The 19,906-nt window shown below is 35.5% G+C and overlaps 1 protein-coding gene across 1 annotated transcript in view; it reads left to right on the top strand.

The window, feature by feature from the left end:
- The window catches only part of kl-2 (dynein heavy chain 2, axonemal kl-2), a 1,174,416-nt gene that overhangs the window by 540,796 nt on the left and 613,714 nt on the right, over window positions 1–19,906 (top strand). Inside the window, exon 33 of the mRNA XM_090369487.1 lies at window positions 8,343–8,473. Coding sequence (XP_090225613.1) covers window positions 8,343–8,473 — 131 coding nt within the window. The remainder of the gene's footprint in view (window positions 1–8,342; window positions 8,474–19,906) is intronic.

The raw sequence follows: 19,906 nt of genomic DNA, 5'->3' as shown, positions 1-19,906 counted from the left end.
TGCATAGTCTTGCAAAACTGAAAATGTGGAAATTTCTATTCTAATATATTAAGTTCCCTAAGTTTACTGTGCTGAGTTTAAAATTGACATCCATTCGTTTTTTGTGTCAAATAATATATCCACAAATTGGGAAAAAGGGAAGCACATTTTTCCGTATTTTAATTTAAAATTTATTTATTTTTATTTATTTATCCAAATTACAAATGTGTGTACTGTTTTGGATTTTTTTTTATATATATATAATTAAATGGATAATACTCAATTAAAGTGAAGAAAATATAAGAATATTACTGAAACATCAGCATTTAAGCAGCTTCATCAGATTTTTTGAAATAAAATTCTGGGTCTTTTTGTCTCAAATGAATATTTTATGTTTTTCCAAATGTATCCCTTTTAAAGACCAGCAGTAATCTATTATCATGTTTATGCCCAACCATCCACAGTGTCTTCTTTTTGTCTCCTTTATATATTTTTATTGGAATTGCTTACTCTTTTCCTTGTTGAGGGATGCAAGATTTTCTGGAAAAAAAAAATATATATATATATTTACGTTCAAGTACAATAAATGAACCATCAAGCTCATCTTTTATCCTAATTTTTGGAATTTATTTGGCATATTTTCAATGATACTTTCCAAATTTGCATTTTTCACATTCCTTAAAAAGTTGAGCAGCATTTGAAGTGAATCTGCACTTCTTTTTTAATTATGATCATTATTCTTCAAATTGCTCATCTGAAGTTAAATTTCTTATCTGCAGCCCAGTGATAATGCCTTCTTTTATTTTTGCATGAGATAAACTTGAAAATTGATTGCAAAGATAGTTAATGCAATTACTGTCCTTGTTTTTAAAGCCTTTAAAATATTGTTTCATTAAACCTAATTTGATATGAAGTTGAGATGATAGATCCCTTAGAAATTTTGTGGATCAATATTTTTTGAATCTGATATTATTATTATTAGCCATATGGTGCGAGAGAGAGAGAGAGAGAGAGAGAGAGAGAGAGAGAGAGAGAGAGAGAGAGAGAGAGAGAAGTAGAAAGGAATCACCAAAAAAGAGAAGAATGATAATATACAGCTCAGGACCCTGGGTGTGCCAAGCCCATACTCACCAGATGTGAGCCCCTGATATAAGGTTATTCTGCATGGCCATTTCAGACTCTTCATGCTCTGTTTTTGCAGTTTTTGTATACATTTGCTTGAATCATCCCCTTATGATGGAAAAGACCTTCTGTACTAGTTTTGGAGGAACTGATAAACAGTCCCCAATCATTTGGTTCATATAATCAACAAAAATGAAGCTGATATCATGCATTCTTGCATTACCTCAGCTATCATTTTGATAAACTTCCTGTTCCATAACTGTGTATATCTCTGAGGAACCTGTGTACCAAAACTGAAGAATACAGGAACTCCCCAGGCTTACATAATATTCGACTTACAGAAATTCAACTTTACGTAAGTTTTTGCCGGCCGGTGCAAACTTAAAAAAAAATCATGGAAACGTATTTTGCATCCCATAGGAATAAATGGAGGTATCGTGAAAATATCATAACGTAAACTGAATAACACTTTTTTTTTTTTTTTTTTTTTGTAATTCGTTCCAAGTTCTTGGAAGTTAAATTTTGCTATATTACAAACTTCTTTATCTCTCTAAAAGATCATATTTATAATGAAAATTGCATTACCCTTTCATCATTATCATATGTTCCAATTATAAGAATGAATTTTGAATGCCTTTGTGATATTTTTCTAAACCACGTTTCTGGAGGTCATGACCAAAAAACAATAAAAACAATTTGCACTTTCCAGTTTATTGGGCTTTTCTGTTTGTGTATCTAATTATAAATGGATAGTAAACTTGATGCTATTGCATTTGTGATAATACTGATAACTGGAATTGTGTGGGTTTCCCCTTCACTGAAATCTTCAATCATATAAAAAAACAAATTTTCAGAAACTTCTCATTCCTATTTACATATTGTAATTATGAAGGGAAAGGGACCAACGAAAAGTGCAAGTGGTGGTAGTGCCAGGAAACGAAACAAAATTGATTTAGAAATGAAGATGAAAATGATTAAGAAGTACAAAGTAGGACAAAGTTTGTCATCTGCTGCAAGGGAATTAGGTCTCACTGCTTCAACAGTGAATACTGTTGTAAATGACAGTGCACATATAAAATAACGTGTCAAAGGATCAACAGTGATCACAAAACAGCGTTCAGGTGCTATGTTGAAGATGGAACAGCTGTTAATAATATGGATAGAAAATCAGATTCAGAAGCGAGTGCCCCTGAGTCTAATGACCATTCAAGCAAAAGCAACAAATATTTATAAAGATATTAAGGATAAGTACGGAAAACCCCAACCCAAGTTCGTGGCAAGCAACAGTTGGTTTAACAGGTTAAAGCATCGTGCTGGTTTCCACAATGTTAAAGTATGTGGTGAAGTCACCAGTGCTGATTCTGCAGATGTGGAGAAATTTTGTGATGTGTTTAAAAAAATATTTGATGAAGGTGGGTATTCAATGCAGCAAATGTTTAACGTTGACGAGACTGCTCTGTATTGGGAAAAAAAAATGCCGGACTAACATACATTGCCAAAGAGGAAAATACAATGCCAGGTTTCAAGGCATCAAAAAATAGGGCCATGCTCTTGCTTGGGGCTAATGCAGCAGGAGATTACAGATTAAAACCACTGCTTGTTACCATTCTGTAAATCCTCATGCATTTAAGGGCATTAATAAAGCCACCCTATCCATGCATTTCCGATCGAACCAGAGAGCATGGATAACAACATCTCTCTTTGAGGATTGGTATAAATGCTTCTTCATTCCCAAGGTTGAAAACTATTGTAAAGACAACGACGTTCCTTTCAAGATTTTGCTTCTATTAGATAATGCTCCTGGACATCCTACACATCTAGATGATTTCAATTTGAATGAGAGTCATATTTCTGCTGCCAAACATGACTTCACTCATTCAGCCTATGGATCAGGGTGTTATTTTGAATTTAAAAGCATACTATTTATGCACAAAAGTTGCTCAGGCATTGTCTGCAGTAAACGATGAGAAAAAATTTACGTTAAGAGACTTTTGGAAGTCTTACAATATTTACCATGCCATCTTAAAAATTAATAAGGCCTGAGCGCAAATTACTAAAAGTTGTTTAAATGGCACATGGAAGAAAATATGCCCATGGCACATAAAAGGCTTTCAAGGATTTGAAAAAGACAAATCATATGAAGAGGTTACAGATAAGATTGTAAAGGTTGCAGAACTTCTTCAGTTGGAGATTGTTGCCAAAGACATGGAGGAGTTAATAGAGGAAGAAGAGAAGGAATTATATAATGAAGAATTTATTGCCTTGCAGGCAGTGATAGTGAAAGAAGAAGATGCCGATGAAGCTCAAGATGAACCAAATGAGGAGCTAAGATGCTTCATCACCAGAGAGATGGCAATGGCATTTTGTTGGGAATGGAAATTGCATCGGCAATGGTGAGGTTTGAGAAGATGGATCCTGATAGCAAACGATTTTTAAAAGTTAACAGTGGTGTGAATGATATGCTTGCTTGCTACAAAGAAATCTACAATGAAAAGAAAAAGCCCAGCATACAGTCATCCATTAATATGTTCTTTTGTAAGGTTGAGTGGCCGATCCCTTCTAAATATCCACAGCCCTCAACCTCTGCAGCGGCGGCGTGCTTATCAGCTGAAGACTTTGATTCTGGTAATGATACTCGAGAGGTAAAACTTACTGATGCTATGCCTGTCTTCTCTCTTTTTTTGTAATGTTATAATTTTTTAATTTTTTAAATTGCACGCTTTTGTAATTTTTTCTGCGCATGAGATAAAAATTTGAATAAATACAATAAATAATTCTATTTACATGTTCGTCGAACATTTTTTTTTTTTGATTCAATGAATTCAGCTAGCACAGTTGCGAGTGCTGCACAAGTATGGGGAAAATTCCGACTTACGTAACGTTCTGCAGAACACAACTCTTATGCGAGTCGGGGAGTTCCTGTATGTGTGTAGTCAGCCATGATCACAGACAAAGCATTTGATTGAAAACACCCCTCATGTGAGTTTTTAGTTCTTTTGTTCTTTGAAACCACTATTCATCAATCTGTAACTTTCAAGAACTTTTTTTTTTCTCTATTAAAAATTCAGTAAACCTCTATTGAATAGGGGCAAAATACCCCTCCCCCACCAAGTACCTAAGAATTTTTTGATTAAGTGCCAATAGGTTAATATCTCAATTTGATCTGATTCAGGATCATGCAAAGAATTTGGTACTTATGTAAAAATTCTAATTTTTGAATAAAGCTTAACAGAAAGGGGAGGGAAATGAGAGGCAGGTCAAACAAAAGGTATTAATTTTCATCAAACAGTGGATTGTCTTGTTCCTTTGATTGTTTTGTTCCTTTTTACTTTCCCAAATGTTTTTCACAGAAAGATTGCTTGTTGTTCTGGTCATGCATAAAGCTGCAGGTGTAGAATTTGTACAAATCTGAGTATTGGAAGCCGTTTATAGATTCATTAAAGACATTTTGGAAATTGTATCGTTATATAAAATAAATATTATTTTATCACTTATTGCTGCACATTGTTCAAATGAAAAAGAGCCATGATAATTTGAAAACTCTAAAACACCCAAAGCACCAAAGCAGATAAACTAGGAATGCTGTGATCCAATGGTTAGCGTTTGTGTGGAAAATTCTCCTTAGTTAAGAAAGTTGAATAAATAATTTCCATTTCCTTTATGTAAAAACTCTATATTATGTGATGAAATAAAATTTGTTTTTAGTTTTGTTGAGGGTTTCAGAGTCCAGTTTGAGATCAGATAAACACATTCATCATGGAAGAAAGAGAGAAGCACCATCAGACTTACCCATAAGTTGGTGTAGCACTGAGACCCATGAAAGTAGCTTTTCCAGTTTTCTAGCTGAAGCATCTGATAGCCTTAAATAATTTTTCACACTGCATAACTGCAGCATGGCTATCTTGGTTATAGATTCTCCCAAGTGAAAATGTATCTGCAACTAAGATGGCTATTCCACAGGAACTCACAGGTGTTGTTCATAAAAAGCATTCATCTAATAGTAATATACTATCCCATGCCTATAGCATTATATTTTATTTTATTTTCATTAGGAATAACATTTCCAGGTAGAAGTAAAAATTACAAGCCATGTTAATCAACATAGTAACAGTTTAGGGTTGGATTATGCTTTCTCTTTTGGGGTTTTTGGTCTACTTTTTAATAAAGCTTCAGTGAATTTGTGAATAAATCATATCAGTTCATGCGATCTTTATTTCATATTATGTCTGTATAAGTGTGTGTGTTGAGAGGATGATTTGTATGTTGTGGAACATAAATATTCTATATTATGTGATTAATTAGCTATTGCAAAATCTGCAGTAACTCATGAAGAATCCTACTTCATGAGTTACTGCAGTTGGTAATTGACGATGTTACCAACAGTAAATTCTAAGTGGGAAGCATTCAAGGAATTAATCGTGGATGCTACTAAAAGTTTCATACCTATTAAGAAATATTGTTCAAGGTTTAGTCCTAAATGGTTATCAAATGAACTAATGAGACTCATGACAGAGAAGAAAAATGTATGGGATGCATATAAATTATCAAGCGACTCAGAAGCCTATGGCAGATATAAGCTAGTCTGTAATCAGGTCACAAAGGAGGTTAGGCAGGCGAAGGCAGATTACGAGAAATCTTTGGCAAAAGATGCTAAGAAAAACAGAAAGGTTTTCTTTACTTATATAAACTCTAAAAGGAAGGGGATGAATCTGATTGGTCCACTTGATATTGATGGTTCGACTGTTGATGATCCTGCTCAGATGGCAAACAAACTGAATGAGTATTTTTTGCATCTACATTCACACATCAGGATTTATTAAGGTTTTAAAATGGCAGAAGGTTATCAAATTGTAGCAGGGCGATTAATGATTTTGTAATAACTGAGAGCAAAGTGGAGGAGAAATTGTTCAAGTTAAACATAAGAAAGGCACCTGGGGTGGATGGGATCTATCCAGTTATATTAAAGGAGGCGGTAAGGCAACAAAGCAAACCCTTATCCATAATTATGAGAGCATCCTTGGACTCAGGGGAGGTCCCTACGGACTGAAGATGTGCAAATGTATCCCCAATTCACAAAGGGGGATCGAAGGGTGACACGAGTAATTACAGACCAGTTAGTTTAACTTCTGTTCCAAGTAAAATAATAGAGTCACTGGTTAAAGATGCATTGCAGGACCATCTAGACAAGACTGCAGCAATAATTCAGACAGAGCATGGGTTTGTTAAGGGAAAGTCTTGTCTGACAAATTTGATAGGATATGATGTGGTTACAAATGAACTGGATGCAAAAAAGAATTTTGATATCATATATTTAGATTTCAGGAAAGCTTTTGACACTGTGGTGCATGGACACTATTGTACAAATTGGAGCAGAATGGTATTAAGGGTAAGTTGCTACAATGGATAAAAGGATGGTTGAGGGGAGAAGACAGGGGGTGGTAATTAATGGATGCTGCTCTTCGTGGACTAATGTTATTAGTGGAGTCCCACAGGGTTCGGTGTTGGGTCCTCTGTTGTTTTGTATATTTATCAATGATATTGATGAAGGTATATCAGGCTTAGTGTCGAAGTTTGCAGATGATACAAAGGTTGGCAGGGTTGTTAATAACTGTAATGGCAGTGTGCTACTGCAACAGGATCTAGATAATTTAGGCTGATGGGATAAGGAGTGGCAACTGAAGTTTAACCTTGAGAAATGCAAAGTACTGCTTATGGGTAGAAGTAACCCCAGAGAAACGTACCAACTGTGTGGTACTACACTTTAGGTGGTAGAAAATGAAAAAGACCTGGCAGTAATTGTGCAGTCAGATATGAAGTTTTCTGAGCAATGCAGATACGCTGCCAGGGCAGGTCATGGGGTTTTGTCAATGATATATAGGAATTTTGCTAGCAGGGAAAAGGAGATGATTGTCCCTCTGTATAAGGCAATGGTCTGGTCATGCCTTGAGTACTGCATACAGGGCTGGAGGCCTAATTTTAGGTAGGATGTAGATTTGCTTGAGCATGTACAGAGAAGGGCAACAAGATTGGTGAGGGGAATGAAGGGATCCTCTTACCAAGAGAGGCTTAAATTCTGCAAATTGCAGTGGCTGGAGACTAGGCACCTGCTCGATGATCTGATTGAGGTGTATAAGGCCTTGAATGGGTTGAGCACGCTGAGTTCTGATGGGATCCTTCCACTTGTTCAGATTACGAACCTAAGGGGGCATAAATTCAAATTAAGAAAAGACAGATGTAGAAGAGATGTGTGGAAATTTGCGATTTAGCCAGCAGGTGATTAATTGCTGGAACAAACTTCCATCTGTCATTGTGGAAGTTGATAGGTTAAATAAATTTAAGGAGGAACTGGACAGGCATTTGGAGGGAATGGTTTGATTTTTTTTTTTTTTTGGCTGATGCTGCAAAGCTCATACACTTGCTTTCTTGCATCACATGCCACTACTAATAGTACTACTTCCTCCACCTGAGATTGGATAATTGTAGTCTCAATTTGTAAGTTTTTTTTCATAATTTCATCACCTGTGTGATTTGAATCCAGTTGAATGATATGTCACAGAAGACACAATTTAGGTAGAATTGGTAGTATCTGCACCCGTTTTCTTGGAAAGTTGTGAATTAATCACCGGTATGGATATACTTCAATATTTGAATCTGTATGCTGTTACAAAAAATTCATTGTCCATAATGAGTGCTGTTATTGATGGCTTTAAAACAAAGGTGTAAAACTCATTTTATATTGGGTTGCTGTCATGGAAATTTTTCCAAGCATTTTCTTTTCATCTCATTTTGTCTCAGGTTGAGGTTGCAAAGTTTTCTTCTCCTTTTCTCCACCTAGTTTCACTTTAAGTTCCCCTCTCATGAAACAATAAAACAATCAAAGCAGGCATAAGTAAGATTGATTAGGTTAGGTCATTTCTTTCCACTGCTAATCTGTAATGTAAGGAAGAGAAAGAAGAAAAGTGCATGAAAGATCATATCACAAAATGTATAATAAGGGCAGTGCATGGTTAGAATTTCACATAGACCTACTGTGTTCTGGGTATGGGTTTTTGAATCATCTGGCATATAAAAAATAGTTGGTAAAAGAGTGATCATTTAGTCACTCATAGATGACTCATATTGAAGATTCATTCAAAATATGATTTATCATTAATTTTATTATAGGTTTATAATGAAAAAATATAAAAAAATTAATTTTTAATTATAATTTTATTATAAAAACGGTTTTTTTTAAATTACAGGCTATTATGCTGGTCGTGTTGAACTTCCGTATAACTTGACTTCTATGTTTCGTCCAATATGTATGGTTGTTCCAGATTCTACTGTGATTGCTGAAATAATATTATTCTCAGAAGGATTTGTTATTACCAAGGTATATTTTTAGTTATTCTATAACTGGAAATTTTAGTATTATTTAATATAATTTAGTATTAAGAAATTTAGAAAATATCTTTATGTGGAAGGAAAGGGGCTAAATTATATTAACATGTAGCTTTCTTTTCTTTTTTTTTTTAAACAAGTATTACATATCTGAATTTTGGATTAAATTCTGCATTTTTATGGCAAGAGTCTATCTTTGCTCTTCTACCATTTATTTAGAAATTTATTTATTACAAAAGGTCGGCAGGGTTGTTAATGACACTAATGACAGTACACTGCTGCAACAGGTTCTAGAAAAGTTGAGCAGATGGCTGAGAGGTGGCAAATGAAGTTTAACATTGACAAATATAAAATACTGCATATGGGAAGCAGTAACCCCAGAGTAACATATCAACTGTGTGGTACTACACTGACAGTGGTAGAGAGTGAAAAGGACCTGGGGGGTAATTGTGCAGACAGACATGAAGTTTTCTGAGCAGTGCAGACAGTCTGCAAAAGTAGCACATGGTGTCTTGTCAATGATATACAGGAATTTTTCTAGCAGGGATAAGGAAGTGATTATCCCCTTGTATAAGGCAATGGTCAGGCCACACTTTGAATATTGTTTAAGTCTGGAGGCCTCATTTTAAGAAAGATGTAAAGCTGTTGGAACGAGTACAGAGAAGGGCAACAAGATTAGTGAATGGAACAAAAGATTGCTCTTACGAAGAAAGGCTTAAGTTTTGCAAATTACAGTGTCTGGAGACTAGGCACCTGCGAGGTGATCTGATTGAGGTGTATAAAGCCTTGAATGGTTTGAGCATGCTCAATGCTCATGGGATTCCTCCTCTTGCTCAGAATAATTGCCTGAGAGGGCATAAATTCAAATTGAGGAAAGACAGTTGTAGGATAGATGTGCGGAAGTTTGCCTTTAGCCAGCGGTTGGTTGATTGCTAGAACAGACTTCCATCCGTTGTTGTGGAAGTTGATAGCTTAAACATATTCAAGGCAAAACTAGACAAACATTTGGAGCGAGCGGATGGGTGAAATGAGTAGGGTCTGTATGTGTTTTTTTTTTTGGCCGATGCTATATAAGCTTGCTTTCTTGCATCGTGTGCCCTTGCTAATGCCAATACTAATATACTATGCGTTTTCCATAGATTTGTCTAGGTATATATCATAATATGATTATAGTACTATAACATTGCTCACAGTATATAAACATATACAGTGCATTATGGACATAGTGTATCAATTTCCACCGCAATAGCACTAGTCCATCAATACAGTATATTAAAGTCGGTGTTTTAATGAATAATATATATATATGTGTGTATGTATGTATGTAATAAGTATAATAAAGGGGTGTGAAAAGTTAAGGGTAATGGAGAGATAAAAATATGACATTTGCACCTGAGGATACAAAAGTTTATATATGTAAGGTAAAACTAATAAGTCTTTTGAAAAATGCAAAGATGGGTTACACAAAATGCCAAAACTAATAGGAGAAAGATACCAGAAATTGGAAATGTTGAAGGCATGAGAAAGAGAGAAAGAATGAGAATACCCTATATGATAAAATGATTTAAGCAAAGTTATAGGCTGAATTGGAACTGTAAAGCAAAAGTATGATTAAATAAAAAATAACTAAATTAATGTATGGAGTAATAGCAAGCATCAGATATGGGTGGCCAATTTTGGTTATAAGTCCAAGAAAGGGGTAGAGAAATTATAAAATTGAAATCTGATGTTAGCTAAAAATAAATATTGATACATAATCAGGTATTTCATCAGGGGACTACACCTGATCATATACCAAAGCTGCGTTTCTATACTTGTCCATACCTGTGGAAGAAATGCAAATTTAAGAATAAAACTGAGTGAGATCAAATGGATGGTGGTGAAGCAGTAGAAATTTCACAAAAATATGGACAAGGCAGTCCCAACACAGTATATATTGTAGAACACAATAAATTAAGGTAAATTAAGAAGTAAAGTAGGAATAAAATTAAAATAAGTGCTTATAGTGTATGTAACCTAGATTCAAAAATAAGTAGTTTAAGCGAATGATGCAATTTTGAATAAATTTAGGGAGAATTTAGCAAGAGATTAAGGACAATAGGAACGTTCATATCACCTTCATATTCAGGGTGCACCAAGAGTGTTTGCCGCCTGGGTGCAAGAAATAATATGCCACCCTTTAGGCCTTTTACATCAATTGTTTTCTTGTCAGTCACTGAAAAGTTAATGAAGACAGTTTGATTAGTATGTACATGTCTTATTTTGAAGACTAAATGCACAAGGCATAATACGTTATGAGTTGAAATTAACTATATAATATGGTTGTAAATACACCATAGTTTACAACAACATGAAATAGTTTGCAACAAAGGCAGAATACAGAATTTTTTGACTTTGAATATAATAACCAGCTTCCAAGAATTTTTTCCCCATTACTTAATTGTTTGTAATAATATTCTGTAGAAAATGACCTATTCTTATCATCTAAAGGAAAGTTATAATGTTGAACTTATTCTAGATGGAGTTCTATTAAAAACATTCTAATACTATTAACAATTTTGGCCATAACCCTTGATTGTGCATATCATTTTCAAAATATTATTGGTCAAATCTGGAGTATTACCATAGAGGTTCCTTCATACATTAAACTTTTGATTAAATTTCTTCAATAGGTGGTTGATTTTCCAAAAAGCAATCTTCTACGGAATTTTGAGTGACGTTTTGTTCCTCGCTGATTTTGTCATCATAGAAAGTATCTAACTGTGATTGCAATGATTCTCCAGTTTTTTGACTTTTTGCAGATGTTGGTTCAAAAAAATCGTGAAATTGAAGTAGTAACTTTTTTTTTTTTTATACTCTCCTCTTTTTCTAATTTTATTTTTCGGTAGGCTGCGCCAGAAAGTTTATTTTTTCTGTCAGCCATCTAAAGAGAATGATTCGACAAATTGTTATTTAAATAAATAATATTTAACAAAAAAAAAAGAGTAATTATAAATTGTCAAAAATTATTTAATGTCTATCCAAAATTATTAAAAATGTAATTTTAATTTTCTGCCCCATTACTTAAGTGACTTAAAATAATAATTAACAATTATTATTTTGCCTGAGTGCGATGCACCCTTTGCGCCTCTGGTCAGCGTGCCCCTGCTCATATTACATTAATACTTTTACAAATGAGAAAAAAGTAGAAAGTATAAAGATTAAAAGCTAAGAAAAAGATATTAAAGATTACTATGGCTAGCTGGGACTGTAAAGTCCAGCCTTTTAGTAAGGAGAGAGAGTTAGTATATAAAAAAAAAAAGAGACTAATACCAAATACTTGCATTGTAAGAAGCCGAAATTAAAAACTGAAAGACTTACGAAAAAGTAGATAGTTACTAATACAGAGTATAAAATAGATACCTGGAATTTTCAAGTAATGTGTAGTAAATAGTTCATGTGGAAAAAAACAGCGGGAAAATATCCAGTTGGATCAATTCGTATAACTGAAGCTAAAGCAGTAACACATTAGAGAGAATGTCTGGAACTCATAATAATTTATAGCGAAAAGCGGACTTAAAAGAGAGCTACAAAAAGAAGATAGAATTAGTGAAGACAGAGTGGTAATCAATGGACACTGCTCAATGTGGACTAATGTTATTAGTGGAGTTCCTCAGGGTTCAGTGTTGGGTCCATTGTTGTTTTCTGTATTTATAAATGATATTGATGATGGTATATCAAGCTTAATGTCAAAGTTTGCAGACGATACAAAGGTAGGCAGGGTTGTCAAGGACACTACTGACACTATGCTGCTGCTGCAACAGGATCTCAAAAGGTTGAGCAAATGGGCTGAGAGGTGGCAAATGAAGTTTAACATTGACAAATGTAAAGTAGTACACATGGGAAACAGCAACCCCAGAGCAATGTATCAACTCTGTGGTTTTTTTTTTTTTGATTTGGTAGTTGTTGGCGCATCGGCTTCTGTGGCCATATTGCACCTCCCAAGGTTTTTGCAGTACTTTGATCCAAGCCCGAGGCGGGAATCGAACCTGCGACCTTTGGGTTCAACTCTGTAGTACTACACTGACAGTGGTAGAGAATGAAAGGGACTGGGGGGTGGTTGTGCAGGCAGATATGAAGTTCTCTGAGCAGTGCAGACGGGCTGCAAGAGTAGCTCATGGTGTATTGTCAATGATATATAGGAATTTTTCTAGCAGGGATAAGGGGGGTGATTATTCCCTTGTATAAGGCAATGGTCAGGCCACACCTAGAGTACTGTATACAGGTCTGGAGGCCTCATTTCAAGAAGGATGTAGAGCTGCTGGAACGAGTACAGAGAAGGGCAACAAGATTAGTGAATGGAACAAAGGGGTGCTCTTACGAAGAAAGGCTTAAGTTTTGCAAATTACAGTGTCTGGAGACTAGGCACCAGCGAGGTGATCTGATAGAGGTGTATAAAGCCTTGAATGGTTTGAGCATGCTCAATGCTGATGGGATTCTTCGCCTTGCTCAGAATAATCACCTGAGAGGGCATAAATTCAAATTGAGGAAAGACAGATGTAGGATAGACGTGCGGAAATTTGCCTTTAGTCAGCGGGTGGTTGGTTGGTGGAACAGACTTCCATCCCTTGTGGTGTAGGTTGATAGCCTAAATAAGTTTAAGGCTCAGCTGGACAGGTGAAGTGGAAGTGGTTTTTTTTTTTTTTTTTTTTTTTTTGGCTGATGCTGCATAAGCTTGCTTTCTTGCATCAAATGCTTCTACTAATGCTAATGACCTCTATAGCTGCTTTTGTTAAATATGTGTGAGAGATACACAAGTACAAAGATCTTTACTTAAGTATCTCTACACACACATACATATTTTATCAAAGGCGACTATAAAGGTCACTAATTCTGTCCACTTTTTGCAGTTTTCTTTTAAGTCTGCTTTTCACTACAAATTATTATGAGTTACAGGCATTCTCTCTCTCTCTCTCTCTCTCTCTCTCTCTCTCTCTCTCTCTCTCTCTCTCTCTCTCTCTCTCTCTCTCATGTTGTTACTGCATTAGCATTAGTAGAGGCATACAATACAAGAAAGGAAGCTTATGCAGCATCAGCCAAAAAAAAACCCCTCCCATTTCACCCCTCCATTCGTTCCAAATGCCTCTCCAGCTCAGCCTTAAATTTATTTAGGCTATCAACTTCCACAACAAAAGATGGAAGTATGTTCCACCAATCAACTACCCACTGGCTAAAGGCAAATTTCTGCACATCTATTCTACAACTGTCTTTCCTCAATTTGAATGTGCCCCCGAGGTTCTTAATCTGAGCAAGAGGAAGAATCCCATCAGCATTTAAGGCCTTATAAACCTCAATCAGTTCACCTACTCTCCAGCGAGGGGATCTTAGCTTCAGTTATACGAATCGATTCAAATGGATATTTTCCCACTGTCGTTTTCCACCTCAATTACTTACTATGCATTACTTGAAAATTCTAGGTATGTATTTTATACTCTGTATTAGCAACTATCTTCTTCTTCTTCTGGCATTATAACCCATCTTTGCCTTCTCAACAATGTTTCACCAGTAACTGGAACTTACTGGTGGAACATCGAATTTCTCCAACTTCTTATTCTCACGATCTTTAAGTCCTCTTCTGTGTCATCCATCCATCTTTTCCACAGTCTTTCTCTCACCCTCCTACTGATAGGTTTCCATTTCATTATACTTTTAGTTGTTCTGCTGTCATCCATTCACAAACATGTCCCAACCAGGCAAGTCTCTGGCTCTTCACAAATCTGATGACGTCCGCACCCTGAATAAGGTGGTTATGTTCATGTTTCATTCTGAACATCCAGGATCCATCAACATTTTTTACAGGCCCAAAAACTTTTCTTAAAATTCTACGCTTCAACACTCAAAACAACTACTCATCTTTACTCGTTAATGTCCAAGCTTCACAACCATAGTCACAGTCTAATTTGACTTTTGTATAATCTTAATTTTAAATGTCTGTTCAGGGGGGGGGGGTCTATTGAAACTTGTGTTATTCTTAATTTTAAATGTCTGTTCAATATTCTGGACTTCATTAGTTTTCCATGTGCATAGAAACATCTGTTTCCACTAAGGATACGGGACTTAATTTCATTAGTAATTATTATCAGTAGTAACATCATGCTGATAATAGCAACATCTTCAGCATATGCACAGACCTGCACTGTCTTTGTGCCTGTGTGTGTCCAGTCACTTCTAGTTTTATGACAGCCACCTCTAAAACCAAGTTAAATAACACTATAGAGAGTGGATTGCCTTATCTAACACCAGATTTAATGACAAAGGAAGTTGTCAACCCTTTGTCAATTCTCACCACTGCCTTAGAGCCAGCCAGGTTGCTTTTTATGAGCCTAACAATCTTTGCAGGTATGCCCAAGAGAAGGAGATCATTTATCATTTCCTCTCTCTTGAGGGAATCAAAAGCTTGTATGAAATCTACATATAGGTTAACTAAGGGTATATTGTACTCATATGCTTTTTCCTGTATCTGCCTCAAGATGAAAATCTGGCCAGTTGATGAGCGATTGGATTTGAAACCACACTGATATTCTCCAATGATTTCCTCTGAATATGCTGCCAGTCTGTTATAAATAACTCCTGACAAAACCTTGTAAGTAACACTCAGCAATATAATACCTCTATAGTTCAAGCAAAGCAAAGTTAGGCTTGATCCAAAGTGTCCATTCATCTGGGATTTTTTCCTCAGACCATATTAACAGTATCAGATTATGTATTCTTCTCCATAGTGTCACTCCACCGTTCTTGAGCAACTCTGCAGTTATTCCATCAGCTCTTGGTGCTTTAAAGTTCTTTAAGTACTTAATAACTTTTTGAATTTCTTCGAAGCTAGGGCCTTCAATGCATGGCTCTATTGTATAGTACAATAGCTTTTTTGTTTCAGTCTTACCTCTTGTCAAGTTGCTCTCAAAATACTCTTTCCACCTTTTCAGAACTTCCTTTCTCTCAGTCAGCAAGTTTCCTTCACTATCTCTATATGCAATAACTTTTGATTGAAATTCCTGTGTACTTTCTTTAATCTTCTTATGAAACGTTCTACTTTCCTTCTTGTTGTAATGTTCCACCATTTTGTCGACCTTCCTCCTCAAAGCTTCTCTTTTTTTCTTTCTACATATCCTAGCTGTGGCAATCCATTTTTCCTTGTATTTTTCACTATTTGTGCTGTTATTCCACTGTAAACATTTCAACCTGGCTTGTCTCTTCAATTCTACTGCTACTCGGCCCTTTGTCATACCATTCCTCATTTCTCGACATTGAGGTCTCACCCAAGGTTATGCGTGCTGCACCCAGATTTGCTTCCTTTATACAAGTCTATTCATCTTCAATCTTGACATTGTTTTCCTGTTCCTGCAGTCTTTGGGCCAACTCTACCTGGTACATTGTTTCAACGTCTATCTTTCAATTTCTCTTCATTCCATCGCTTAGTTTTCTGAGCCTTTCCTCTTGCTACTAAGGCTATTTTATACTTCAGTCTGGCTCCCACTAGAAAATAATCAGATTCTGGGTTGACGCTTCGAAAAGAACGGACATTTTCAATTGCAATAGCCCACCTCTTAGTGACCGGTATATGATCAATCTGATTAGCCTGATTTGTATCAGGGATTTTCCATGTACCTTTATGATATTAGCAACTATCTAGTTTTTCGTAAATCTTTTAGTTTTTATTTTCTCCTATTACTGTTTCAGATCTTATTTTTGACTGCTTACAACACAAGCATTTGGTTAGTCCCTTTTTTCTACTAACTCTTTCTCAGTCGGGGCTCTTACTAAAAGGATGTGCTTTACAATCCCAGCAAGCCCTGGTAATCTTTAATATCTTTTTCTTAGCTTTTTATCTTTATACTTTCTATTTCTCCTTTTTTCTTGTTCATAAAGCTATTGATGTAATACGAGGGTGATACAAACGTTCCTACTGTCCTTAATTTCTCACTATCTTTGCTTTTTTTATCTACACTTTCATCCCTTCCCTCTCCTCAATTCACTCCCTTGCGCCTTGTACAATTTGCTTGCACTGACTTCCTATACATATTCTCCCTGAATTTATTCTAAATCGTGTCATTCGCTTATAACCACTAATTTTTGAATCTAGGTTACACTGTAAGCACTTATTTTAATTTTATTACCACTTTACTTCTTAGCATGTTAATGCTGGGGCAACCCACTGGTGGATTGCTGCTCTAATGTCCACTGGGCAAAGCGATTCACCGGTTGTTCACTGCAGCTAATTATCATTGGACGTTGCGACCCATGAGTGTCTCGTTGTGCTATGAGTCTTGTATTCTGTTTTGGCATTAAGCGCCCGGAATTTAAGCATTTTATCCAATTCACCAGTCATCCATATATATTTATCTACCAAGTGTCAGCCCAGGATCAATATATTTTATTTATTAAGGTTTATGTGGGTATGTAAAATCATAGTAGTTGGAATAGAAAAAGGAACCAACAATTGACAGTTTTTATTTCAAATATAATTATTTTTGTTTACAGTGAATTATGTTGAACCATTCTAGACACAAAGCAGGTGGAGTTTCACAATCATGACAAAATGTTTTAACTTTTTTTGCCTTCCAATCTACTTCTTTCTTTCCTTCTTTTTAAGAAAATTTCTTGTAACACTCCCTGCAACGTTTCCTAACTTTCCTTGCTTGACCTTCCATTTTACAAAAAAGTATGAATTCTGCTAGGTGCCTTTGTTACTTTTGTAGTAGTCTCTCTATTCAATAAATTGTATATTATATTTTCTCGGAATTGAAGGATGGATAGACTATTATTAGTCGCAAATTTACTCTGTACCACCCATGCATTGACTAGCATAGTATCAAAAATGATCTCCATTGAAGCTTTTTTATACCATTTTACAGTTTTATGCAGGCTACTATAATATGACGCCATTTGGTCAGATATATCCACTCCCTTCTTTGCTTGATTGTAACTGATATTAACATCAGGTTTCTTGATTTTTTTTCTCCCTTTCTATTGTTCTTTCCTGTCTCGATAATTTTACACTAATGAGTTTTGTATGTTGTTAGCATCATTACTGGTCTTTTATCAATTCACTTCATGATTTTCCTTCAATCGCTCCCCATTTCATTTTTTCCCTGTAATATTCTTTGGTATTCCTTTTCGATTGCTTCCCACAGAGAAAGATTTTCTTTTCTAATAACTCTTGCACTAGAGGGAAACTGGTGTAAAAATTATCCAAATAAAGAATATGACCTTCATTGAGCAGATTAGCCATCGGTTTCATTGAGACTGCATGGGAGTGTCCTTTACCTTTCACTGAATCACCCTTTCCTGTATAAATAGAGATTTCATGAGTATATCCCTCAAACATAATTTATAAATTTTTTACCATATTTATGAGATTTGTTAGGGATATACTGGCGAAAGAGTAGCCTTCCATACCAAGGGATCAAACTTTCATCAATGACCAAGTTTTTTTCTTGACTTTAACATGCTTTGAAAATTACAATTGGCTTTATATAATAAAATTCTGATTTTGTTGAAATGGTCTTGTCCATTGGCAGTTTCATTGTCGGAGAAATGCCAATATTTCAGCAGATCTAGGAAAGGATCTCTACTCATAGATTTCCTAATGAGATTATTTGAGTATAAATCTTTTTTTTTTTTGACCAGTATAATCTTATATCTGGGACATGAACAATTCCCATTATCAATAATATTCCAAGAAATTTTTCCATTTCTGGTTCAGTGGTTAGTCTCTAATCAGCTTTCTTCTTTTTGAGTGTTTGTATATTACTAGCTGCTGATGACAAACAGTACTGTGCATATCTGTTGGTTTCAGTCACCATCAACTGAAGGATATTGTGAGTTAGAAACAGTTTGTATATGTGGTAAGGTTGGTTCAAATCAACATCAACAAGTATTTCAGCATCTTTATTATATTCATTAATTGAAATTTTAGTTTTTCCTACCTCTTGCCAAATAACATTTTCATACTTAGATGCATTGGAGATTACTTGAAAATTTGGGTCATTATTTTCACCACTGATTTCATGATTTTCATCAGATTCTTCTGAAGTTTGGATCTTATCATCACCATCACTGTAATTGGAATGTATGTCTAAATCATCTAATTCTGACCCTTTGTTGAATTCATCACTAAAGAAATATTGTGGCTTCTCTTTTGTCTGCAAGTCCAACTCTGTTGTCTGCAAGTCCAATGCTCCTAAAAACCAAATAAACAACAAACAACAACAACAACATCACTGCACACTATCAGGTATCTCTCATATTGTGAAGTTATAATTCATAACTGGGTTGTCACTGTTGCAACACCAGGGTACCTGCCCACCCACCGAAGAGAAGCCAACAAGCTTTGAAACGGTGCCATCTGGGGGGCCTAATGGCCACTGAGTTTCCTCGAATAGGTAACAACAATCTTCTCTACTGGGGAAGCATTGCCTATTCAAGGAATATATGAGCTTTGAGTGTGAGTTGAAGGAGCTGAGTTTCCTCGAATAGGTAACAACAGCCTTCCCTACTGGGGAAGCATTGCCTATTCGAGGAATATATGAGCTTTGAGTGTGAGTCGAAGGAGCAACTGTCCCTTTCTTACTTCTACAGCATTTTCTTCCTCTACCTCTCCTACTATCACCTTCCTACATCTTTATCTCTTTTCTAAGTCTAATAGGGATAGTATGAGGATAACCGAGAACTTTATCCCATACCATATTTCAAAACGGTGCCGTCTGGGTGGTGGTATCTGCTGAGAATAAATAACAGTAGTCTTCTCCACTGGTGAAGTGTTATTTATTCGAGGTAGTACAATGCCATGGCAACTCATTGTGTGTATCTCACAATATGAGATATAACCAAAACGATGCAAATTTAATTAATTTAACTACTTTGTTAGGTGGCTATGTTAAAATGATGCATTTGCATTAACCTACATGTTAGGCATCATATTAGAGAATTAGGAGAGAGTGATTTTCCTTTATCTCGGAAATTCATCTGTTGTTTCAAAGAAATGAGTCACCACACTTTCACTAAATTTCAGCTGTCTCTGTTTACATGGTAGGTACAGGTAGTCCCTAAAACAGTTATGTTTTAGCTGCTGTGCAAGTTATCTTACAGTGTCTAAGAGGAAATCCTTGCGTGTAGTGGAAAAGTGAAAGTTCTTAATAGTGTGTATATTAAGGTGTTAAAAAAAAAAGAAGAAGAAGAAGAAATTCCTTTAAAATGTGTTATTCCTGCCAGTAGTGTATTAACCATTCTGAAAAACTGTTTCGATTTTCAAACTGTTTGAGGAAATGGGACCCAGTTGAAAGTGTCCAAAATTATTCCTTTGTGAAGATATGTAGATGAAGCAGTTTTTAAGTGGATGAAGTTGATTCGAGATCAAAACTTCGCAATACCAGGGCTATTAATAAAA

This window comes from Mastigoproctus giganteus, chromosome 1 (assembly GCF_048544385.1).
Source record: "Mastigoproctus giganteus isolate SK-2022 chromosome 1, ASM4854438v1, whole genome shotgun sequence".
In the NCBI taxonomy this organism is placed as follows: Eukaryota; Metazoa; Arthropoda; class Arachnida; order Uropygi; family Thelyphonidae; genus Mastigoproctus; species Mastigoproctus giganteus.
Note: the sequence above shows the minus strand (reverse complement) of the source record. Positions and strands in the feature narration are given on the sequence as shown.